This window comes from Saccopteryx leptura, chromosome 4, assembly GCF_036850995.1.
Source record: "Saccopteryx leptura isolate mSacLep1 chromosome 4, mSacLep1_pri_phased_curated, whole genome shotgun sequence".
Classification (NCBI taxonomy): Eukaryota; Metazoa; Chordata; class Mammalia; order Chiroptera; family Emballonuridae; genus Saccopteryx; species Saccopteryx leptura.
The window spans coordinates 109,285,455-109,312,092 of record NC_089506.1 but is presented as its reverse complement, the minus strand read 5'-3'; the positions used below and the strand labels follow the sequence as shown (position 1 = coordinate 109,312,092).

The 26,638-nt window shown below is 36.2% G+C and overlaps 1 protein-coding gene across 1 annotated transcript in view; it reads left to right on the top strand.

Moving 5' to 3' along the window:
- The window catches only part of COG6 (component of oligomeric golgi complex 6), a 70,363-nt gene that overhangs the window by 25,675 nt on the left and 18,050 nt on the right, over positions 1 to 26,638 (top strand). Inside the window, exons 5-15 of the mRNA XM_066380968.1 lie at positions 693 to 804; positions 2,563 to 2,645; positions 2,983 to 3,053; positions 5,296 to 5,389; positions 10,629 to 10,757; positions 10,836 to 10,927; positions 13,030 to 13,094; positions 16,823 to 16,914; positions 23,118 to 23,235; positions 24,630 to 24,761; positions 25,104 to 25,271. Coding sequence (XP_066237065.1) covers positions 693 to 804; positions 2,563 to 2,645; positions 2,983 to 3,053; positions 5,296 to 5,389; positions 10,629 to 10,757; positions 10,836 to 10,927; positions 13,030 to 13,094; positions 16,823 to 16,914; positions 23,118 to 23,235; positions 24,630 to 24,761; positions 25,104 to 25,271 — 1,156 coding nt within the window. The remainder of the gene's footprint in view (positions 1 to 692; positions 805 to 2,562; positions 2,646 to 2,982; positions 3,054 to 5,295; positions 5,390 to 10,628; positions 10,758 to 10,835; positions 10,928 to 13,029; positions 13,095 to 16,822; positions 16,915 to 23,117; positions 23,236 to 24,629; positions 24,762 to 25,103; positions 25,272 to 26,638) is intronic.

Genomic DNA, 26,638 nt, shown 5'->3' with positions numbered 1-26,638 from the left:
GCTCAGGCAGTTTGTATTCCTAGCTTGTCTTTAGATGGTCATTCTGCTCAGTCCTTCATGTCCCCGCAGGCTGCACCCCAGACTAGAGTGTGCCTTTTCCTAATTTTCAACGACAGGTAGTCTAAATAGATTGCGTACTGTTAATATACTTTAAAAGACTTCTATATTACCATAGTATGTAGAAAGAGCCAAGAAAGCAAGAGTGGAGAGATGACTTTGTAAATTTATGAGGGAATAGTAAATGAGTTCTTGACTTAAATCTCTAATCTAAAATAAAAAACAAAAGAAAACAAACAAACATTAGGAATTTTTAGTGCCTGAAAAGAAAATAGTTGAAAATAGGCATAGTTCTCTCTTGTAAGATAACCTTATTATTAAAAGGTGAACTATTGAAGTGCCTATAAGTGGCTGAGAACTTGTAGAGATCATTTGTGAACTTTTTTCTTCTTTCTCATAATTATTACTTCCTTTTACTGTGGGCAAGTATCTGAGATAGAAAGAATGACATCAGCTAATTTTATCACTTACATATCTGATGAGCTTCCAGTATTTAGGACAGAAATGAGACTTTTGAAGATGTTGATAGTCTTTCATACTTTTACTTTAAAAAGTATGTCAGAGACATAATTTGTTTTAAAGCTATGAAAATGCACAGTGTGCTTCATTTGTATTGCTTGTTTTTATTATTATAGTCAAAGATTAGAAATAAGAGCACAAGTTGCTGATGCTTTCTTATCCAAGTTCCAACTAACGTCTGAGGAAATGAGTCTTCTACGAGGTACAAGAGAAGGACCCATTACTGAGGTATCTTGCCTTTGTTATAATTATTTAAAGTGTTACAGATGTTATAAAGAAAATTTTAAGGCTTTTTTTTACAATCTAAAAAAATGTTTGATTTTAAAATATTTTTAAATTTGGTAATTAAGATGCGTATTTCAATTTATTTTTTTTCAAAGTAATACATGTACTTAAAAAAAAAAAAAGAGTATAAGGCTTATAAAGTTTTCTTATAAAGAAAACTTAAACCATGTCTTCCACTCCTCCCCCATCTCTAATTTGCCAATCCTTACCAAACCGTATAAATTGCTTCTTTTGTAAATTCTATATTCTAGATTTATAGTAAGAAAGAATATCCTTTTAATGGACTGGGAATTGCAAGGCAGTAAGTTTTACCCAAGCAAACACATTTGAAGATTACTGTTATTTGTATTAAATTTAGTGCTTTTTCCTCTTGTTATCCTGGGGACAAGACATGAGATCAGTTACAAAAAATAAACTGTATGTTCTTTCATTAAAAAGAATTTAATGATCTATGTTAACTATTTTCTGTTGATTTCCTATCATGAAATAGGAGGCTTTAGCCTCCTCCCCCAGACCCTCCTGCATACGCGTACTCTCCCCTCCTCCCTCACAGAACGGCTACATGGCATTTTCTGTTTAGTGCAGTGACATTACAGTGATTACGTAGTCTTCATTTACAACTTTTTGTCTTGCCTGGAATTAGAAATTTCTTATTTTTTCATCTAATTATTTTTTTAACGTATGCGTCTATTCCAAACTAACACAGAAATATAAAACTTCTCAAAATGTTAACAATAGGGAGCAATTTTAATTCTTTTTCTTTTTTTTTTTTTTTACTTGAAAGACTCAGTTTTTTTCAGGAAGGAATTTTTCATTCTTTTCAATGGGAGGAGCTATTATTCTGGAGTCTGAGGGCAGGAAGAGTGCTTGCAGTGGGGGTGGAGTCTCACTCAGTGGCTCTCCATAGGCGTTACCATTATCTTACAGTCTAGGCGGGAATGTAACTGCAGGTAGGCAGTTCAATAGGTGAGAGAACTGGAAGGGGCATTACTTACTAGTATTGACCGCCCTTGGAGTTTGAGGAACTTTGTACATTCCAATATTTGACATCTTACCTTTTCTCCACTTGGTAGATATAATAAACAGTATTAGAGGAGATGTTTTTTATTTAAATTTTATTCATCAAAGAAAAATAACGCATTCATTATTTTCATGTTTAGAACACTATTTGGCTATCTGGAAAAAAAAGCTCCAATAATTTGGGAGTTCAGCATCTCTCAGCTCTTAGATATTTAATGAGTATCTTTATTGCATCCCACTTTGCAGTCTACTCTTGGATGGGGGGCAAGAACGAGTATATAAAAGATATAAACCATTGTCTTTAATGATAAAGCCATGCTTAAGGCATAAGATGTGTGATACAGAGCACAGTTTTCTTTCTGTAGTGATCTTGAGGTTTGCATGTCTCCCTCACAAGAGTGTACTTCCTAAGGACAGGGATTTTGTCTTTATAAATTTTGTATCCCTGGAAGCTAGCACACAATTTGGCATATAGTAGACATTGAATTAACATATGTTTTAAAATTTGAATAAATATATTACACTTTGTATAAAAATTTAGAGAAAGTTGAGATCAGCATAGAAAACATTGGAGTACGTGAAAGTATTTGTTTTTCCTTTGTACAGAGTGATATTTTGTTTTAGAATAATGTAATTTTACTTTAGACATGGGCGTTTAAAGTTACATTCTTAATTTTAAAGGCTTTTTTCAAGGGATTGGAAAGAGTCAAACAGATTCATAATGACGTCAAAGTTCTCTTGCGTACAAACCAGCAAACAGCAGGGTGAGTAACCTGTTCACTTCATATTTGCTTTGCTTCTTATATTTCTAAAATTTAAGAAACGTGTTAGGTTCTTTTTGAAAAAGCTTAATCTCTATGAATCTGTGGACATTTGTTGATGTTCGCAGAGTAAAACAGCAATTGTATAACTAAGTGATGGTAAGGTTTGACATTTGTTTAATTATAAAAAATTGAAAAATTATTCCATAAAATTATAAAAAGCTAACATGATGTAGTCAGATCATTCTGTAATTAAACAAGATAATTAGGTGCTTAGATGTAGAGATGTAGCTGTTGGCTAACATTTTAAATTATGGAACATTTTCAATTTTGTTTTTAGAATAGAAATTATGGAACAGATGGCCTTGCTTCAGGAAACAGCTTATGAAAGACTTTATCGATGGGCTCAGAGTAAGTGATTTCTTTCATGTGGTGGATTTGTGAATGTCGGTGTTAGAATTCTTGTATTTCACTTGGACTTTATTTGGTATATTTTGACTTTAGTTTTCAAAAGTATTTTTAAAAAGAAAAACAAACTTTATATTTGAACATATTGTTTTTATTATAAATAAAACAAATTGTTTGTATTATAAATATCTAACATCAGTGAAGCAATATGTTGATGAAGGATGGAAATTTAAAAATAAAGTTTCAATATGTCTAGATTATTTTATCTAATCTATATTAGACTATTTTAAAGTTGATTAGACATCATTTCTTTGCATAGCTATTATAAGTGGTGAAATAATTTTGTATTTCCACTGTACCAAATTGCTACAAGTTTATTGCCTTAAAACAACACAAATATATTATCTTGTGGTTTTATAGGTCAGAAATCAGATAGGATTCTCACCACACTAAAATTTAAGTGTTGGCACGGCTCCGTTCATTTCTGGCAGCTCTGAGAATTAATGTTTCCTCACTTACTCAGTTTGTTGACATAATTTGGTTCCTTGAATCTGTAAGACTGAGGTTTGAGTTTCCTTGTTGGCTGTCACCGAGGGCTTTTCCAAGTTTTTAGAAGCTGCTTGCATTCTTTGGCTTGTGGCCTCTTCCTTTATAGTCAACATTGGAGGATCAAGTCACTCTCACTTTGAATCTCTCCTGACCTTTTCACCCATCTATATCTCTAACTCCTCTGCCAGCTTCTTCTATAAATCCTCTGTCAACACCTTAGATCCATTTAGGTAACCTGGAAAAATTGCCATATTTTAAAGTCTACCATCTTAATTCTATTTGCAAAGTATCTTTGCTATGTAAGAAACTGCTCAGGTTCCAGGGATTAGGGATCTTTGGAAGACCTTAGTTTGCCTACCACAAATGGTTTATTTGCTTTAGTTTTATTTTAAAATGTTTCAATAAGTTTACAAAATTGCCTATTAAAACAAAAGAAGATAGCTGCAACAGCAAGAGTGGACCAGGAACACAGATATTTTATTTTAATGGGTGTTACTAACCGACTGTTGGCAGGAATGGGGATGAAATCCAGTTAGCCAGTAACACCTGTACTACACTGTGAAAACCTGTTTATCTAGTTAAGTTGATTTACTCTTTATCTCCAGAAGATGTTTCTTTTTCTCCTTCTCTTGTTTGCACTGTTTACTCCTATTTGGAGTATTGTCTCTTTCTTTATATACAAGCCTTACCTCAGTCTTCAAAGCTGAGCTGAGCTGAGTTCTACATCTTCCTGGACCTCTTCATGACTACGATTAATCTCAGTAACTTTCCCCCATCTCTGAACACTAACTGTTGGAAGTGTTTATTTGACATTCAATAATTTACTCTATTACTCTATTATTACTGTTTGTATATGTATATCTTTGCTCTCCAGTTAGAATTCCTTCTCAGATACCTTTGTGCTCTCATGACATCTGACATAGTGGTTCCAAACTGTGTGCTTTTTATTCCTAGGAGCTTTTAAGATGTCTCCATAAATATATATGCATGCTGAAAATAATAGTGCTAGTGTGAGATTCCCAAATACCAACAGCTGGGAATTCTTGAACAAGTTCTAAGTTCTTTGAACATAGGGAGCTCTTTAAGTATTTTATGGGTAACATTAGAACAATAAAATAAAGAAAATTTGGTGTAGGACTTTTTAAAAGTTTAAACTTTTACCATTATAATCTTATTACTATATACTAGTTTATCCATATAAACATTTTAAGCATCCAGCTTAAAGATGACTCCCAAGGGAAGGAACTGGTTATATAATTTTGGTACGCCTTCCCTCCTGCCTTGAACAGATATACTGCTCACAAAAATTAGGGGATATTTCAAAACGATAATGATGCTATAAAATATCCCCTAATTTTTGTGAGCGGTATGTATAGCACTTATTCGGTGAATATTGTTTTTTGTCTTTTTTGGTTTTTTTTTTTTTAATGTAGTCCTTTTTTTGTTGTATAATAATGAAATAGTAGTTTAGGGTGTATCAGAGAGCAGATATAGTCATTTAAAGTTATACAAATATCATACTTTAGTTAAAATTTTTAGTTTGGTTGACCAGTTCTTGATAGGCATATTCTCTAGGTTTTTCCAAGCACTTTTTAAATGTGCTATTTACTATAGAATTTAGACTGTGGCTATACAGTGGATATGCTAAAGAGCTTGCTTTAATTTAACGGGAGTTTCAATGTTAATTATTTTTCAGATGAATGCAGAACATTGACACAAGAATCATGTGATATCTCTTCAGTGTTAACTCAGGCGATGGAAGCCCTGCAGGATAGACCTGTTTTATATAAGTTAGTGACTTTTCCTAATTAAAAAAGAAAAATCCTACTTTTACTTTGATAATTTACATTAACTTTTGGTATTATTAAATACAGTAGTTTGAGTGAATTTTATAACTTACAATGGTATTTTCATCTTATATTATATGGATATCAATGCTAACATTCGTTTATTTGCATATTGTATGCTGAAAAATGAAATATAGAGGGGAGAACCAAGGTGTCCCTGTATCTAGACTACCTCCTATATTTACATAGAGGGTAAGGGACCTTTTCCCAATCTGTTATTTCATTAACTATCTTGGAATTGTAAGTAAAACTCATGTTGTAACACTACCCTGGAGAGAAGAAGGCCAAATAAAGGACTGAGAGATGGAAGAAAAAAATGTAATTCTATTAATAGCATTCAAGAAAAGAAAGGGCAAGTTGTGCAGCCAACAGATATGTGATAATGTTTTGGACAAGAACCTACGCATTATTAACTTGTTTACATATTTTGTTATTATTCTGCATTTATTTTATTTTTCATAGAAAATAAAAGGAGTGTTTTTTAATTTTATTTTTAATGCCTGATATAATATCAAAATAAGGAGACCAGTGGGGAGTTATAATTCGGGAAACAGAAAGGCTGGGGATATGAATATAGGCATTGAATCCTGGTCTGAATCATGCTTTTCAGATATTAGCAATATTTTTAGAGGATTTCCCCTTTACTCTTCTTTTTGACGGGAACATTACTTTACTTAGCTTGACACAGATGGTGGGATATCTGTGTAAAAGTAACATTCCAGTGCTTTTTACTGAGTACTAACTGTGTTAAGCAGTTTTAAGTGCAGGAGACACAGCATCATTAGAACACTGCTTTCAGATTGCTTTATTTTATGAAACCAGATTTAAGCACATCCATTTTAATGAATATATTAATTGTTCTTCTAGAGGTCATGTCTCAGGGGCTGTGTGGCTCAGGTATTCTGTATTAGGGGAAAGGGTTGAACATTAGGGAGTTTCCTCTGTGAAGTAGGTAGAGTGAATTCTGAAGCTTGAATAGATAGATGTTCTCCAGGAAGAAAGGGAGGGGAGAACATCTTAGGTTAAGGGAACAGCAGCTTTCAAGGTTGTGGATTGAGTAAGAACTTGCAACATTGAGCAACAATTGCAAAGCTTGCACTCACTCTTGGTTTAGTAGTTAGAAGTAGATCATAATATCCCTAAATGTTGTGCATGTACATACGATCAGCTCATGTTTGCTATGGATCACCAGCTCTGCAGATTATATTTACTTTGAAATTTCTTCCTGGTTTCTTCACTTTATGGTATTGGTGTTAGATTATCAGTCATTTAGTACTTAAAACATTTGCTGTTTGATTTTTTTTTTTTTTTTGTATTTTTCTGAAGCTGGAAACGGGGAGAGACAGTCAGACAGACTCCCGCATGCGCCCGACCGGGATCCACCCGGAACGCCCACCAGGGGGCGACGCTCTGCCCCTCCGGGGGCGTCGCTCTGCTGCGAACAGAGCCACTCTAGCGCCTGGGGCAGAGGCCAAGGAGCCATCCCCAGTGCCCGGGCCATCTTTGCTCCAATGGAGCCTCGCTGCGGGAGGGGAAGAGAGAGACAGAGGAAGGAGAGGGGGAGGGGTGGAGAAGCAGATGGGCGCTTCTCCTGTGTGCCCTGGCCTGGAATCGAACCCGGGACTTCTGCACGCCAGGCCGACGCTCTACCACTGAGCCAACCGTTGCTGTTTGATTTTAATGTGTTACATTGTCCACAGTTTCTGTTTGTTCACAAAGTTAATTTTTTTTTTTAGTAATGCCTTTATGTGTATGAGACATTTGAAAAGGCCAGCTGACTTCTACCACGTAAATATATTTTCACTCAGTTTTGATTTTTGATCAACACTTTGGAGAGGAGCAATACCGCATAATGGCTTAGGAAGTGGGCTCTGAGTTAGATTTTTTTTGACAAGCCTCTGCACCTTTTTAAGCTTCTATTTCCTTAGCTGTAAAATAAGAATAAAAATAGTGCCTATCTTACAGGATTTTTGTGAAGATTAAATTAGATTTTCCACATAAGGTGTTTAGCATAACACTTTGCTCATCACTGAGTATTAGTTTATTTTTATTTTGAAAACAGATAAACTGAAAACTTGTCAACTAAAAAGAAGTATATTTAGGGTCTTTATGACATCCAGGCAAAAGCTTGAAAGACAGAGAATAGAACTATAATCAAAAGAAAAGAAGATTTATGAGTGGCACATGCCAGGGAAGACGGGTAATGCAGATGAGGCATTTGGAAGATGAGTGGGAGAAAGGAGGATTTTAAGACCTTTTGATTACCATAAGATGAATGCTAAAAAATGAGAAAATGGCCTTTCATTAAGTAATCCTATATTTTCAAAGTGGTGGATTCTTTAAATTTAGCAAAAACTTAGTGTATCATGTTAACCACCAGAGGGCATTATATGAACTTTAAGGAATGTGTATTAGCTTCACTCTCCATTATTGTGTCTCAGATGTGAAGGTATCATGTATAAGAAAAATGTCCATTGTTGAAGTCCTTGGGGAAAGGTGCTACACTCAGTTTTTGTTAAATAGTATATAACTAGAATGCTAATGCATAATTCTCTTTTGGTAAATCAAGTATAGAAATTCTGAAAAAGAAATTTATTATATGTGAAAATGAAAAAAATTGATGTTGCCTTCTTTCCTTTGATAAACCTTCAGAATACAAAATATTAAAAAATATAATAGGCACAATACTGAGTTTTTTCTTCTTTGTGTATTTGTTACATTTCTCGGTCTTTTATACTAGCTTTTTCTTTTAATTTGTACTTCACCATAATTTTTCATCTTTTAATTTGCATTTTTTGTATATAATAAAAATGGGGATTTTAACTTTTAATTTTACTAGAGGCATTTTAGAATATTTACCTACTTTTACATTCATCTTTGTAAATGTACATTTCAAATTTTTCACTTTTGTTGGAAAAGAATCTGTTTTTGGTCAAAGAACTTGTCTGTCTCTGGGAAGAGATGTATCATATCTATAGATATTAAAGTTTTATGGTAGCTCATATTGTTTTTGCTTTCAATTTTATCTGTTATTGCAGTAAGATCGATGTTAATTGATCGATGTTTATTGATATTTCATAGTATTATACAGATTACACCATTAAGCTTAATTCCTTCACCCTCCCTTTTAAGATAACAGTTGTTTCTAATAAAACTTGGTCACAGTGAACAGTTCTAGAAACAGAAGTTACATTGTTTTGATTTATTGTTGTCTGTTGGGTCCTGAGAGTGAGGATTAGTTTTGTTTTTTTTTTTTTTTCCTTTTCATTTTTCTGAAGCTGGAAACAGGGAGAGACAGTCTGACAGACTCCCGCATGCGCCCGACCGGGATCCACCCGGCACGCCCACCAGGGGGCGATGCTCTGCCCACCAGGGGGCGATGCTCTGCCCATCCTGGGTGTCGCCATGTTGCGACCAGAGCCACTCTAGCGCCTGAGGCAGAGGCCACAGAGCCATCCCCAGCGCCCGGGCCATTTTTGCTCCAATGGAGCCTTGGCTGCGGGAGGGGAAGAGAGAGACAGAGAGGAAAGCGCGGCGGAGGGGTGGAGAAGCAAATGGGCGCTTCTCCTGTGTGCCCTGGCCGGAATCGAACCCGGGTCCTCCGCACGCTAGGCCGACGCTCTACCGCTGAGCCAACCGGCCAGGGCTAGTTTTGTTTTTTTTATTTATGATTTAATTTTGTGTTTACATAGATTCAAGTGTCCCACCGAATACATCTCCCCCCATCCCTGTGTTCCCCTCGGCCCCCATGCCCCCCCTCCTCCCCCCAATGCCTTCCCCCTTCCCTCCAGGATTTGCTGTCCTGCTCTCTATAACGCTGTTATGTGTATATAATTTCACTAAACTCTTTCCCTTCTCTGATCCCATCCTCTCTTCTACTTTCCCTCTGACCCCTTTGATTCCGCCTCTGCCTCTCTTGAGGATTAGTTTTATATATTTAAAAAATTAGAAATTTTGTGAGTTTTGTTTTGTGATAGTCATTTGATCAAAAATCATTTCATAGAATTGGTGATTATTTACACTGAAACATTTAGAATTTAAGAGCATAAGGGAGAAGACAAATAAGCATTTTGGTTCTAATTTGTTTTAAAAAATAAAAAGTTAATGCAAGGCAATTTGTACAGTTTAACAAAATTTAGCTTGGTACTGTTTTTATCGTGACATATAGCTAGTGTGTCACTGCAGGAAATTGTGAAATCATTTCCATTTAACTGAAAACAAAGACACAGACCCATGAGCTGGTTACTACTGAATGGTCTTTTGAAAAGGTTCAGATTTCTAAAAATTTATAGTTACTGATTACTTCACTACTCTTTCACTTTCATATAAAAATATTCTCTCTTCTAGCTTGTGTTATAAAAAATCTACTTTGTTAAATCAGCATATTAAAGAAAGCAGTATAGCTTAAGGAATTAATTCCTTGGAAACCTTTGACAAATTCTGATAGCTTTAATTTACATGTACAGTAATAAAACGATTCTTAGTATTTGGTCTATTGGAACACTCTTTAGGGATTTAGAAGTTAATGAGTCTAGAATCTGCTGCCCTTGGACTGTGAAAAAAAAATTGTTTCCCTGTGTACTTTTAAAATAGAAAGAACGTTCAATTGGGTTTCGGGGTAAGGAATGGTAGCTGGCAATAATGGGAAACGGGGATTTGTTGTGTATGCTTAGGTGGTCAGTAAATTTAAGCACATATCTAATATTTGAGTCATAAAGTTTTAAATATGGATATATGTTTTGGGCAAGTTTTGGTGTAAATTGTGATAATATGCATAAAGGAGAGTTTTTTAATGTAGAAAGAAAAGGCTTGTTTTTTGGATTGCACAGTTGTAACTGGCCCTGAGATGAGATAATATGGCATTATGTTAAGAGTGAAACATTCTGTTTTAGACTAGGAGAGTAATGAAACCTGAGCGACCAAGCTTTCCTCCTAAACTTTGATTTTTACCTTTACCAAACCTTCTGATTTTTTGCCCCTGTGAATGATCCCAGATCCCCTATTCTTTCTTAAGAGGAGTGAAAATGGGTAACTTCAGGTTGAACTTTCATTGTGACAACTTATTTTCTATTTTTTATTGTTGTTTAAAAACAGTATTGCTTGAGAGAGTTGTGTAAAGAAGCTTTAGATGTATTGCTTATCTTAGAAAACAACTATTTTTCATATAACTTGTTTCTTCTAGGTATACCTTAGATGAGTTTGGGACAGCCAGAAGGAGTACAGTTGTCCGTGGATTTATTGATGCTCTTACAAGAGGGGGCCCAGGGGGGACACCTAGACCCATTGAAATGCACTCCCATGACCCTTTAAGGTATAGTAATCAGACAATATTGGAGTATTTGATACTTTTTTGAAGGAAATCTTCACTAATATTTAGTTTGTTCATTAGATACGTAGGAGATATGTTGGCTTGGCTTCATCAAGCTACTGCTTCTGAGAAAGAACACCTTGAGGCTCTCTTAAAGCTTGTAACTACACAAGGTGGGTACTCCAGTTGTTACTGCCAGTGCCTAAGTATAGAAAATAACCCAGGACTTCTCTGTTTCTATACCTATGTATGTTGACTGCTTCGTGGAGATAAATTTCACACCTACAAGGTACAATATGCATTCTAATTAATCTTCCTCTTCTAGTTTCCCCCTTTTAGTGCTGATAAACTTTCCTCTCCATCCCTTTCATCCTGTCACACAACTGTGCACACTTTGATAGTGGACTCTTACTACCTTCCATATCAAGCCCAGACTCATCTGCTTCATTTTTTATTTTTTGAGAGAGAGAGAGAGAGGGAGGCCGGGAGGGAGAGTTGAGAAGAACCAACTCGTAGTTGTGGCACTTTAGTTGTTCATTGATTGCTCCTCATACGTGCCTTGACCGGGGGGCTCCAGCTGAGCCTGTGACCTTAAGCTCCCAGCCAGTGACCATGGGGTCATGTTGATGATCCCATGCTCAAGCCAGCGACCCTGCACTCAAGCTGATGAGCACATGCTCAAGCTGGTGACCTCAGGGTTTGGAATCTGGGAACTAAATCCCAGGTCAACGCTCCATGTACTGCGCTCCCACCAGTCTGGCTCCTCTGCTTCACTTTGAAGGCTCTGCCTCAGTGGCATTACCTTCGATCTTCCATGCCACATCACTTTAAAGGTAAGAGGTCCTGTTGTCTTCATTTCTGCTGTGAGGGAACAGACTGAGTGTCTTGCTTAAGGTCATTAGGCTGCTGATTCTTTCATTCCTACTCCTCAACCCCCTTTTTTATGCTCATGTGACGTTTTAAAGTACATGTGTTAAATGTACTTAAAATACTGGTTTTGAGTTCAAGGAAGAAAAATGACTTTTTTTGTGTGGCTGATGTCTTTTATTTTTTTTTTAAAATTTTTAAAATTATTTTAGAGGGGAAGGTAGAAACATCGATTTATTTTTCTACACTTATTTATTTTTTAATTTATTGATTTTAGAGATAGAGGAGAGAGGGGGAGAGAAAAACATTGATTTGTTGTTCTACCCATTCATGCACTCACTGGTTGATCCCTGCATGAGCCTTGACCAGCGATGGAACCAACAACCTTGACCAGCAGGATGGTGCTCTAACTAACTGAGCTACCCAGCTAGGGCACTGATGTCTTTTGTTTACAGAATTTTAAATCTTTGTTGTGACTACCTGTAGAAGGGACTAATGGATAATTAAGATTTTCCATTTTTAGAGAAAAAGAAAGATTGTCCATTTTTGATAGTAACAGAAGAGAAATATTGTTACGGTATCACTTTCGTTTTGCACAGCGTGGCCCCACGTCATGTTTCAGCACGTGATCTGTAGGAGAGACCATTATACAAATCGGTAGCAAGACTTAAGCTCCTCATGTTTAACTTTGGTATTGAGATTAGACTAGCCTATCTGCTAGATTGACACAAAGTCTGCTCTTTTTAAAGTTGTTTTCTATTATCTTACCTAATGTAAGAAAATTTATTTCTTAAAAGATGTTTTAGATAGGTTAATATGAGAGGCAGTGTTAAGGGGAGAGAAGAAAATAGATTGGATTTAGATGAAAGGTTATTCTGTTGGGCGATGGCTTGATTCTTCTAAGCCTCGATTTTGCCATCTGAAAAAAAATGAAGGTAGTTATGTCAAGTACCCAGTACAGAGTTTGAAAATAGTTGGTATTAGTAAATGTCAGCTTTTCCATTAGATCGCAAGGTGTGGTTTTCATCTCTGTGCCCTCAGCTGATGTATTTAGCCTCACTGTCTAGAATAGGATGTTTGTGGAACAAATGTTGAAACATCTTCACTTCAGTTCCTTCGATTAATATACTTTACAGTCTTCTTTTCCTGTGACTCATATATTTACTTTTTCACCAAGAAATAATGTTTGCTTTATTAATCAATAGTCAAATGAATTAATAGGGTTCTAACCTCAGGTAGTAACATAATTACTAATGTCCTAAGAGATACTGAACTTAATAAAATGATTAAGATTATTTTAAGAGTTTGTTATTAGTGCCATTAATCATCTGTGTTATTGCTTGTTAGTTTTTTAAACATATGTGAAACAAAGTATAATATGGAAAAAACTTTTCACTTATAATTGTAGGTGTTGAAGAAAATATACAAGAAGTTGTTGGGCACATCACTGAGGGTGTATGCAGGCCTCTAAAGGTAAATTAAAAAATATATATATGTTATATGGTGTCTGGTTAAATTAATTGCCTTATTATTAGTTTAAACATGCTGATAACAGCTTGAATTAAAGTTGTGCCCTGGCCGGTTGGCTCAGTGATAGAGCATCGGCTGGCATGTGGATGTCCGAGGTTTGATTCTCGGGTTCAATTCCCTGTCAGGGCACACAGGAGAAGTGATTCATCTGCTTCTCCACCTCTCCCTTGCCCCTCTCTTTCTCTTTACCTCCTGTGGCCGTGGCTCAATTGGTTCAAACAAGTTGGCTGTGGTTGCTGAGGATGGCTCTATGGCCTCGCCTCAGGCACTAAAATAGCTCGGTTGCCAAGCAATGGAGAAACAGCCCCAGATGGGCAGAGAATTGCCTGGTAGGGGGCTCGCTGGGTGGATCCAAGTTGGGGCATATGCAGGAGTCTCTCAGCCTTCCTGCCTCTTACTTAATTTTAAAAAATTGTAATTTTGTCAAAATAATACAATGTAGGGTAATAAGAGACATTTTTAAATAATTATGCCAGTTTTCTAAGAAAAAATTTGATACATTCTCATTTTGCATATATTGACTTACGTTTACCTATGACAAATTCCCATAGTAATTTGTCAATCAGTTAAGAAAAAGTATATTAAATTGAAGTAACTAATCTCTGAACCCTTAGCAGGTTTACTTCCAACATATTCCATTTACTTTATTGTTTCAAAGTATAGTACATTTTTGTAATAGCAATAAATAATGATAAATCCACAGGTAAAATCATAATATAATTATATATATGTATGTGTTATTATCAATACTATTTAGAGTACAGAGTATAGGATTATATATATATATTAATTTTATATAGAAAATTAAATTCAATGGGCTGACATTGATGAATAAGAATACACAGGTTTCAGATAAACCTACAGCACTTGAACTGTTGATTTTGTGTGTACCCATCACCCAAAGTCCACTCATTTTCTGTCACCCTACATTTGTCCCTCTTTACTCCTCTCCTCCCCATGCCCCTTAACCCCCCCACACCATAACCACTCTACTTTTATCTATGACCCTGAGTTTCATTTTATATCCCATCTGTGTTTTTCAAGTCCATAGATAAAATGATCCTTCTTTTATGTGTTTACCAGGCAATGTTTTAATTTTATCTGTTTTAATAAAAACTTTAGTGTATGATATTCTCCTGGCTCTCTTAAATTATGGTGGGTTCTATGAAAATAGGTATACATACAAAGATAGATGGCATGGAAAGTTGAGCTGAAGGCTGTATTGCCCCATCAGTCATAGTGCCCACAGGCTGCTGATAGGTACTTGGGAGCAGGTGTTGACCCTCAGCAGCTGTGATATCAGGTAAAGGAGATCTGTCATGATCCCTCCTCTTGTTCACCTCTCCATAAATATAACTCCCTCGCTCTCTTGCTCTCTTGCTCTTGCTTTCACTCTCGCGCTCTCTCTGGCGTTGGAACGGAGAGCCACTGTCTGTCGTTTCTCTCTTCCTGAGAGTGTTGTCAAATTGCCTGCAGCTCTTTTTGCTACTTTTAATTTCTATCATCTGTGCCATGTCTAATACAGTTGAAATTTATTGAATGCTTATTATGTGCCAGGACTGTTTTAAGCACTTTATGGCTGAGCTGTTACCCCCATAATTACTTACAAGCTCAGCTAATAGCATTTTTCTTCATTGCCACACCATTGTAATTACCAGTTAGTAGCTGGCACTTCTTTCGTCTGTTTTACCCTTTCTGCTTTCTCATTTTTGTTTTTCTTATCTCCTGTTTTTCTGGTGACTGTTGGCTTTTGCTAGCAATAGTTGGCCTTTTCTATAACCTTCATGAGACAGAGTGTGGCAAACTAACCAAGATTGGTGTGTCATAATCCCCTGATTTTTCAACTGTTTCTTTGATGTTTTCATTGAAGCTGAAAGAAGGCCACTTTTCCTTAAGATGTTTGCGTGTATGGAAAGAGGTGGAAGTTGTTTCTCTTTTTTTTCTCTTCCTTTCTTCTTTCCTTTCCTCTTTTCCTTTCTCTTCTCCATTTCCACTTTCTTTCTCAAGGGAGCTGGAATGAAGAGTATTTTCTTGTTGCTTGAAAATTTTGGAAGACAGGCTTCCAGATAGCTGAGATGATGTTATAAGTCTACCAGGGAAGAGCTGTCTGTTTACAATGAATATCCTTTATATTTTGCTCTAATATATTAAAATTCAGAAAACATCACCTTCTTTGATAAGTCCCTATTGAGACCTTGGATTTAGAAAGAAAATATAATATGGAAATTCTGATGTTTAAATTCAAATGCTATTTATGATTTATAATACTGTGGTAGCTGTTCTAATTTATGCCAACAGATATATATCAGTTTCATAAACATGTGAATGTAACAGTCAATAAATTTGCATAATCTATGAGGTTTTTGTTTACTCATATATATACATTTATAAAATATTTTATTTTATTATTTTTTTAATTTTTTTTTTGTATTTTTCTGAAGTTGGAAATGGGTCGTCAGTCAGACAGACTCCCGCATGCACCCGACCGGGATCCACCTGGCATGCCCACCAGGGGGTGATGCTCTGCCCATCTGGGGTGTCACTCTGTTGTAACCAGAGCCATTTTAGTGCCTGAGGCAGAGGCCATAGAGCCATCCTCAGCGCCCGGGCCAACTTTGCTCCAATGGAGCCTTGGCTGCTGGAGGGAAAGAGAGAGAGAGAGGAAGGAGAGGGGAAGGGGTGGAGAAGCAGATGGGCGCTTCTCCTGTGTGCCCTGGCCGGGAATCAAACCCGGGACTCCTGCACGCCAGGCTGACGCTCTACCACTGAGCCAACCGGTCAGGGCCTATAAAATATTTTATGGAAAATCACATTTGTTGGCTTTATGTCATAATCTAAGTACAGAGAAACTTCAACTTTCAAAGTGTTTCTTAAACATCTGTTGTGTATGTACTGTTCTGCCATGTGTTTCACGTTTGTAAAAGAAGCAGAAAGCAGTGTCTGTGTTTAGAATCTAGTTAGGAAATGCAAGAACCAGCTTAAGATCAGATATAATGTGTAAATAAGCACACATCAGTACACTTTAGATGATATTCATTAATTAGGGAACATGAAGTAATAGAAAGATCAGTGAGGAATGGAATTTAATTAGAAAAGATTTCTAGTAGTTAATCTGGAGACAGATCAAGTTAATCTTGAACTAGATCCGATAATATCCTGGTAATTATATATTAGACAAATACATTGGTGCTAATTTAAGGTTTATCTGCTCTTTTAATTAATATAAAAAGAAACTGGGTATAATATATTAGTTTAAAGATAAAGGTTCTTTGATTTTTTTTTTCTCAATCTTTGGTAAGAGCAGTACATTTGCACTAAGAATCACTTTTTAGGGATTTAACAATTTCTTTGCCATGTAGTACTGAACTAAATTGATTATATACTCGTGAAAAGCCTCAAAATGATCTTTTGTATTGGTTATTTCTAGTAACAACTGCTTTGAGCCAAATTCTTTCAGTAATAGGTCTTTATTTAGTGTTTCTGTGTTAAAGTGTTTTTGTTATTTTATTATGCCCTATGATTTACTATTCAGAAGTCCTTTAGTTAGAAGGAATTTTGTGATTTCTGCAACAATAAAATTTTATCATTTTTAAATGCTGTTTATAACACGTTTAATGAAGAAAATTATGCTTTTAAGATATGTTTAATATTTTTCTCACATGTTTTAATAGGTTCGAATTGAACAAGTAATAGTTGCTGAACCTGGGGCGGTTTTATTATATAAAATTTCTAACCTCCTTAAATTTTACCATCATACAATTAGGTAAGTACTGTGCTTAAATGTGCTTGTTAAGTACTGTAATACTTTATTTCAGTTAGAACAGTGTAAGAGTTATTTTATTTTCCCTGTTTGCATGACTAAGCATAACTGGTAGGACCTCCACATAAACCATATGAATTACTATGTGTTTATTATATGTGCTAGTTTTTGAGGTCCATTATTTCTTTTTGCCTTTCTTCCCCAAACATAATTGTACACATGCATACACACATGTGCACACAGACATTTCTATAACAGTGTAAGTCTGTATACTGCATCAGTAATAGAGATCCACGGTGACTGTACATTGTACTCAGAACAGGGCATAACGAGGGAAGTAGTCTGTCCTGGGTATAAATTTCATACATTCTTTTTTACTATTTAGTTTTCCATTAGTTACAAAACAGAACCATGACTTTATCTTCTCTAAATAAAGCTGCCTTATCTGATTGGGAACCACTTGTCTTATTTAAAATATAATCTCCGACTCCAAAATTTGTATTCATTTTCACTTTGCATGTATCTGTTGATGGTATACACTTGAGCTTTACTATAAATGTCACCATAATTCTTATGTTATATGTGCAGTTGTGTTCAGCAATGTCCTTTCAAGCTTTGATAGCTGTTATATTAGTTCATTAAAAAGTGATGTTAAAATTACTTTTATCCAGCATGACAGTATCAGGAGCAGAATGCCAACTGTTCAAAATCCAAGAGAATTATTATAACTAACAGATCTGGGAGAGCTGCAGGGATCACTAATTTGCAAAACACCAAAAGACTATGGCAGTGATGTTACCTGCCTTTTAGTGACTGAGCTTGATCACCCAAAACTTCACAGCTAAGAGATGGATTTCCTATCCTATTGGTAAATTTTCAAACAAACCTAACAAGCCACCAAACTAATGAGAGATAGGCCTGACCAGGTGGTAGCACAGTCTATAGAGCATCGAACTGTGATGCTGAAGACCCAGGTTTGAAACCTGAGGTCGCCAGCTCGAGCGTGGGCTCATCTGGCTTGAGTGTGGGCTCACCAGCTTGAGCATGGGGTCACTGCCTTGAGCATGGGATCATAGGGATGACCCCATGGCTGCTGGCTTGAGCCCAGAGGTCGCTGGCTTGAGCAAGGGGTCACTGGCTCGGCTGGAGCCCCCTGGTCAAGGCATGTATGAGAAAGAAATCAATGAACAACTAAGGTGCCACAGCTAGGAGTTGATGCTTCTCATCTCTTTCTCTTCCTGTCTGTCTGTCCCTGTCTGTCCCCACCCCCTACTAAGAAAACAAATAAAAAAAAAAAAACTAATGAGAGATAGGAATTGAGTTAGTCCTCTAAAATTTTAGATTTAAATTTATTACTTGCTATAATTCAAAAGGAAAAATTTATTTTTAGTTGTAAAGTATAGGCTTCTGGAAATAAGAAACAATACATACTTAAAAACTGAAAATAGCTAACACATAGCATATGCTGTGTGTTATGCAGCAATTGCGGTAAAATAAATTTTAAGTTATCAATTTAGTAATGCCCATATGGTACTGCATAAAACTTATTATTTGAAAGTAATTAATCACTCAATTTCTAATGTAGGGAATGCTAAGAATAAAATCATGTGGATTCTGCACACAATAGTAAGGTGTTTTTAAGCTCTGACAGTTACAGTTTTTCTATCTTTGAAGATGATAATTTTGAGGATAACAATTAAGATCTTTTGATACAGTGAGCAAAACAGAGTTTAAACTTACATTCCGATTGCAGAAACAAGTATACAATACTTTCAGATAGAGCAGTAAGGGCACTGAGGAGAAATGAAGCAGGACTAGGAAGTAGAAAGTATACAGAGTGACCATGAATGAGAAAGTGTGTGTGTGTGAGTTGGTTGCAGGTCTTGGTGGGGGTAATACTTAAACAGACTGAAAACATGGAAGAGTTGGGATTGGAAAGGTCTTGGAGAAGAGTGCTCTATGTAGGTGTGTACTCTGGCTCTGAAGCCAAGAGAAGCTGTGTTATGGAGAACCAGAAGGAAGGCCAGTGGCTGGAGTGAACTGAATTGGAAGGAGTAGGGGAAGATGAAATCACAGAGGTAGACAGGGGCCAGATGATAGGATTTAGATTTTATACTGAGTGGTGTGGGAAAGATGTGGGAAGATTTTGAGTGACTTGAGTTGATTTATGATTAAGGTGACTCTGGATACTCTGTGGATAATGTAATATAGCAGGGCAAAAGGGGAACAAGGAAGGTATTTAGGAAGCAGTTCATGGTTCTGAACAGAGATGATGATGAATTAGGCTACATGATAGTCTTGGAGGCTGTAAAGAGTGCTTGCTTGCTTCTGGAGATATTTTCTGTTATAGCCAGTTGGACATATATTGAATATATGGACCAATGAAGTAATTTGTGAGGAGTAAAGGATGAATTCTTGGCTTTTGGTTTAAACTAGTAGATGAGGTATTGTCATTGGCTGAGATAGAGAATGCTGGAGAGGAACGGGGTGATAGGAGTGGGTGGATAGTGAGGAATTCCATTCAGTATTGGCCATGTTAGATTTGATGTGCCTGTGAACATGTAGTAGAAGTTGTTGGGTGAGCAGATAATACAGAGAGATAAACTGAAATTATACAGTTGATAATTTGCAGATACAGTTGATACTTAAGCCATCAGAACCTAGGTAAGATAATTTAGGAGGTGATTCTACATAAAGAATAAAGTCTAGGACTGAATCCTGGGAAGCTCCAATATTTAGTGGTTGATAAGCCAAGGAACCCTTTAGCCAGAGAAGTTCAGAAAAAAGAGGAGGTATGTAAGTTCTTAAAAAATTTTGTCTCCTGCATATTAAAACTGCTGAAGGATAGGGTCCCCAAAGGGAAGATTTAGAATCCCGGGAGCAGGGAATCCAGTTGCTCTTTGATTGGGTCTTTCCTGTAAAAGTTTTTCTTTCTGTAGTTAATAACTGCTTGGTTTTATACTCGCTTACTTTTCTGTGTCCTCATCACTATTTTAGACCTCAGTATAAGGGCCTCAGCATTTTGTGCCATATAGTCATGAATGTTGAGAATCCCTCCGGACTTCTCTCCTCCCCTCTCTCCTCCCCCAGTTCCCCCTGGGAGCGCTCATCCTCCCCTCATCCAGCTAGACCGGTTCTTCTCCAGGCCTGCTGCGTGGGTGTCACACTGGGGCTTGTCTTCTTCACAACAAGATTCGATTCCCTGTGTTAGATTCCCTGATCTTTGGTCAGCTCTGAGTAGTATTTTCGTGCTTGCGATAATGAAACACTGAATATGTACTTACTAGAACTCGATGATAGAACCGTATTCGGAAGCTGGGAAAGATGAAGTTTGATATATTGAGGTGGGGAGGAGCATTGTGTAAGAGAGTTCAGCTCTTATCATCTATATCAAGGAATTTATATGTAATACCTGAAATTGAAAAATCAAGTAATAGGAGTATAAGCAAACTGGGTGGAAATATGAAGTGAAATATCAAAAGGTAAGATATATAAATGTTGAATCACTATGTTGAACAGTTGAAACTAATATAATTTGTAGGTCAGCTATATTTTTTAAATAAATAGAGAAAGAGAAAAAGAAAGAAAAAACAAGAAAAACAAATTAGAACCTAGGCATTGGTCTTTAGAATATGATAATGATTGACAGAACATGATTATAAGAACTAGCCTTTGTATCTGTGGCTCTAAAGAAACTCAAGTGGGCTCAATAGAAATTGGTCTCTGACTCTAAATAAAATTAGGAAGAGAGCCTAAAACAAAAACAAAAAGGATATACAAGTATCTAGTCCAGTTACTGATGCTGAGTAAGTAATTATTAAACATTAGTAAATTCTAGATCTGAATAACTGCAAGGTAATGGCTGATAACTCATGTTTTTAAAAATAAATGATATAAATTTGTCTTGCTATCTCTCAATTTTTCATTAAAATATCAGTTTCCTCTTGTATTCATATAGTTTTCTTTCCTTTTTGCTTGATGTATTGTACTTTTATTCAGAGGCAAACTTATTTTTATTGTATGGGTAGACATGTGTGGGAATTCCTCCCAGTTTATTTTGGTGTTTACCATATAATATTTTTAACTTAGATACGTAAGTTTTCAAAAAATACAACTATTTTGGGTTCCTGTTCAGGATTTTGCTTTTACTTTACTGTTTACTTTTTATATTTTTTAAATTGATAATTTGCTTTGTCTCCATTAACTGTGAATTTATGCCAGTATATTTTCATTTCAGAGTGTATTAAAATATATAGTATTTGTTTTTGCTTTTATATGTAGTATACCAATTCTTGGTAAATTTGCTATATTTTTTGCTTATTATCTACCATTATTTATTAATGTCATATTTATCTTTAGCAATCTAAAATTTTTTAGTATAATATGTTATTGTGCCTTAGAAATTATGATTTCCTTCTGGATCACAGTATATTTTTATACCAACAAAGGCCTTTTCTTCTAAAGGTATTTAAAAATGACTTTCAGTACAAGACTTAGGAAAATGAAATTGGGAAATTTTTAGTTTTTTTTAATTAAGTGAGAGCAGGGGAAGCAGAGAGACAGACTCCCGCATGCGCCTGGAATCCACCTGGCAACCCCCTCTGGGGCCGATGCTCTGCCCATCTGGGGCAATGCTTGCAACTTGAGCTGTTTTAGCGCCTGAGGGGGAGACCAGGGAACCATCCTCAGCATGTGGGGCCAACTTGCTCAAATCGATCTAGCCATGGCTGTGGGAGAGGAGAAAGGGGAGAGGTGAAGAAGCAGATGGTTGCTTCTCTTGTGTGCCCTGACTGGGGATTGAACTGGGACTTCCACACACTGGGCTGACACTCTACCACTGAGCCATGGCTGAGAATTGTTTTATATACATGCTTGTCTCACATCCTGGGAAAAATGGGAAATCCCACTGATAAGTCTATAAAATATCCTTGTAATACAGCAAATTGAAAATTATAGAATGTGCTGATTGTTTTTTCAAAATATCAGATTTTTCATTATCAGTCTATACTGCTATTTGAGAAGCTGTATAAATATTGAGAAACTATAATTTATAGGTATGTTACTGATATAACAATTTTATTTATTTATTTATTTTTTGTATTTTTCTGAAGTTGGAAACGGGGAGGCAGTCAGACTCCCACATGCGCCCGACCGGGATACACCCGGCATGCCCACCAGGGGGCGATGCTCTGCCCATCTGGGGTGTTGCTCTGTTGCAACCAGAGCCATTCTAGCGCCTGAGGCAGAGGCCATAGAGCCATCCTCAGCACCCGGGCCAATTTTGCTCCAATGGAGCCCCAGCTGCGGAGGGGAAGAGAGAGAAAGAGAGGAAGGAGAGAGGGAGGAGTGGAGAAGCAGATGGGCGCTTCTCCTGTGTGCCCTGACCAGGAATCGAACCCAGGACTCCTGCACGCCAGGCTGACGCTCTACCACTGAGCCAACCAGCCAGAGTCTGGTATAACAATTTTAATTCAAAGAATAACTCTTGTTAAATTTAAATGTTTTATCAGGAGAGCTGTTGATGAATGGCTTTCTTAAAATTAAGTACTCTTAGATAAACAAGATGTGCATTTTTTAATAGGGAAAAATAGAAATAATTTTGTTTTACATATTATGGTATCTGTTCTGACCCACTGTTTTTCTAAAAGAGTTTCTGAGAAATTGAAAAATAGTAGTTTGCCTGACCTGTGGTGACGCAGTGGATAAAGTGTCAATCTGGAACGCTGAGGTTGCCGGTTCAACAAAACCCTGCACTTGTCTGGTCAAGGCACATATGGGAGTTGATGCTTTCTGCTCTTCCCCTACCCCCCCTCACTCTCCTCACTAAAAAATGAATAAAAATAAATAAATAAAGATAATATTTAAAAAAAAGAAAACATAGTAGTTTGTTTTTATTTGTTCATTAACTAACTCAAAGGAAAAAGAGCCCTGGCTGGACAGCTCAGTTGGTTGGAGCATCAGTACCAATATGAAGAGGTTGTAGGTTCAGTTACCGGTTGGGGCACATACAGAACAGATCGATGTTTCTGTCTCTCCCTCTTTCTCCCTTCCTCTTTTTCTAAAATCAATTAATTGTTTTTAACTCATAGGTTCTCTTCTTTATAAAAACTTTTAATTAAATTGAGATTTTTCTAAAGATTTGTATTCAGTTAAAGAACTGAGTTGCTATAGCCTGATTTGCAACCTGAAGTATTCTTTGTTTTTAGTGGCATTGTTGGAAATAGTGCAACTACATTGTTGACTACCATTGAAGAAATGCATTTGCTAAGCAAAAAAATATTCTTCAATAGCTTGAGTCTTCATGCAAGTAAATTAATGGACAAGGTATGTTTGAAAATGCAGTTCTTGAACTTTTTATATTTTATGTTTTGCTGTTTTTACATTGATGATGATTTTTTTTTTCCATTTCATACAATGTTCTTTTGATTTCTTATGAACAACAGAATTCATTTTGAAATGGCTTACTGGATCTAGGTTTATAGTCTGTGTTCCTGGAACTGTAATATTGAGTCATAATTGGAGATAGAATCTCAAGTTCTAGTTTCACTACCATTTTTCTATAACCAAAAATCTGTAACTAAATCAAACTTACTATATTTAGGTCAGGTCTAAAATGACATATAGATTGGAAAACTGGAACTCTTACTAAATGGTTTTTCTAAACAGCTTACATTTTTACCCTCTGATGGTCCAGTTTTGTCCTTATGGAATTTATGCTACTCTGAATAAAATACTATAATTAATTATGAGAACAAACACGACAGTAACCCCTCCTCCCAAGAAATTGAACCAAATGCACAACAAAAAACATAAATCTGAAAGAATCCTCTGAGAGCTGATATTTTAAATAGAGCAGTGTGTGTGACAAGAGCAAAAGGAATGAGTTTATAATTATCAAATCCTTCTTTAGTTTCATTTAATTATTAAGGACTCAAGTTTTTGTTCAATATGAATAGGTTTGGGGTTCAGGAAACCATCTTTTAATAAGCATACTAGGCAATTTTCAGGAGAGTCGTCCATGGACTACACATTCAGTCTACGGCCATACCACCCTGAACGCACCCGATCTCGTCTGATCTCGGAAGCTAAGCAGGGTCGGGCCTGGTTAGTACTTGGATGGGGGGGGGGGGGGGGACTACACATTCATAGCAGTAGTTTTAACTGCCACCGATTGGGCTCTGGAGTTGAAGAGTTTAATTTTACATTTTGGATCTACCACTTACTACATGTGTGTCCTTGTAAAAATGATTTAACTTCTTAGAGGGAGTCTGTAAAGATTAAATGGGATTATTTCATCTAAACTACTGAGTAGATTGGCCTGAGGGTGTGTGATGATTTTCAGTTATAACTAGGGAAGTGCTGGTCTCTGGATTACTTTTTTCTTATGACTTGGTCTAAAACAACGGAACAGTAGGCCATTTCAAATTGCATGAAAATATAATTCTGCAGTTTAAAGAACATTAAATTATCTCAATTCTTTTGAATTTTAGAAATACAAATTCTAATTATGGTATATTAATTTTGAGATAATCTAACAAGAAACTTCTGTGTCACTTTCTGTGTTTAAGATAATACAAGCTATCGATAATTGATTTTCTAAATGTCAGCCAATGCTTTACAACTTTTGTATGTATTATTTTACTGTGAACTGGTATTTATTTATACATTAAAACTTAGTGGGGAAATATAAACAGTGGATAAACTATACCTTATATTAGGTTGAGCTCCCACCACCTGATCTTGGACCAAGTTCTGCATTAAATCAGACACTTATGTTGTTGCGTGAAGTTTTGGCATCTCATGATTCTTCAGTCATACCATTAGATGCCCGTCAAGCTGATTTTGTGCAGGTATGTTGTAAATTTATTTTTTACAATGGCTTATTACTCCTCTATTGTAAATTCTGTTGAAGTTCTGGTATTTTATGACCCATATATTTTGACAAACCCTCTCATTGATTTTTCCTTTAAGTATTAAATCAGTTCTCTTTAATTTAAAAAGTATTCAGTGGTGCTCATTCAAAAAATATTCTGATTATATATCATTTAATCTTTTTCTATGTGCTTCTGTAAGTTGGCCCCCTTCTAGCTAGTATGGCATTCATTCAGAATTGCCGTTTCATGCCAGTTGGGAATTAAGTTTCATGTGATTGGGAATTAAAGGGTACATTTTATTTTATTTTTCACTTCTAGGTTTTATCGTGTGTCTTGGACCCTCTCCTCCAGATGTGCACTGTGTCAGCCAGCAATTTAGGCACAGCTGACATGGCTACTTTCATGGTCAATTCATTGCATATGATGAAGACAACATTAGCTCTGTTTGAATTTACTGACAGACGTCTGGAAATGCTACAGTTTCAGGTTAATTGCCTTAAAATGACTGCTCCCTGTGATGGAATCTTTTTTCTACATACGATATAAGTTACTAGCTTTATGCTCTAGTTGTAAGTCCTTGGAAGGCCACACACAGTTGTGCGCACGCGCACACACACACGCACACGCACACGCGCACCGCATAATCAGCATTTTAATTTTGTTTTGGAGAAGTCTAAATACGTAATGGGTAAGGTAGTGTATTCAAACCACCGTATGTGAAGGTACAGTGAAGCTTTTCTGATTGATTTGAGCAATTGTTCTGTATGCAGATTTCAGTTCTGGACTGGGAATAATGTGCCATGATTTTCAGGCTGTGAGGCTAGTGTAAAAGGTGCTGCAGTGGACAGATATATTTTAATCTGTGTGTAAACCAGTGCTAGGCAAAACATTACTGTTTATTATATCAATCAGTCGAGTCCTTACACCAAATGGTGTCACTTGAGAGTTTATAAAATCACTAACATGAAGTCTTTCATAAAATTCACCAGATATTTGTGTTCTGATTTTGAAATTGTGATTTTTTCTGGTATATAATTTTTAAAAACTCTAAATGTAATGTTATCACAAGTATATAAACAGTTTGGCAGAGGCCTTAGTAAAAATTCATTTGTAAAGTTTTGGGGTTTTCCTGAGGAATGAGTGTGATCCATCTAAATTTTTGATATTTTCTATTTAAAAAAATATAATGAAGTATGATTAATTTCCTTTTCTTACATAACTTTTTAATATAGAATTAATGAAGTTCTTTTAAAAATTATTAGTTTTTGCAGTACTTATCACTAATTCAATTCTAATTTCTTTTATTTGTCTAGATCTTTTCTCTAGATATTCAGGTGTATCCAGTGTTCATTAATCTGTTTTATTACCAATTTCTTAAATATTCATAGACTGGTTTTGTATTTCAAGAGAACAGGCCCCACTGTGTAAATGCTTATTAAGTGTGCACTTCCATTATGCTGGTTGCTAGGCTGTTGGCCAGTGTGCGTGGCATGGGGCAGCCGTAGTCAGTGTGAGGAAGGACTGCACAAGGATGTGGATACTAGGAGATGTGGGTTATTCGGCCTCTTGCCGTAGCCCTTTGCCTTATTGAGTAAAAGGTCTTTGATTTTCAGACCTTTGCTATTCATCCCATAGGTAGTGTTTCAGGTAAGAAGTCCAGGCTAGTCTGTTTCCCTTTGGTTTGTGGTGACATGTTTTATCCATTTGGAGTCTTATAAGGATTTTCCTTTGAGATCAAGTATCTCTTCAGGATATTTTCTGGTATCACTCTTTTTCCATTATTTCCATCTTGGACTTTTCAGAGCCATTTCAACCTGAAGATTCAACCTCTTCTTTTGTTCAGTAAAGTTTTC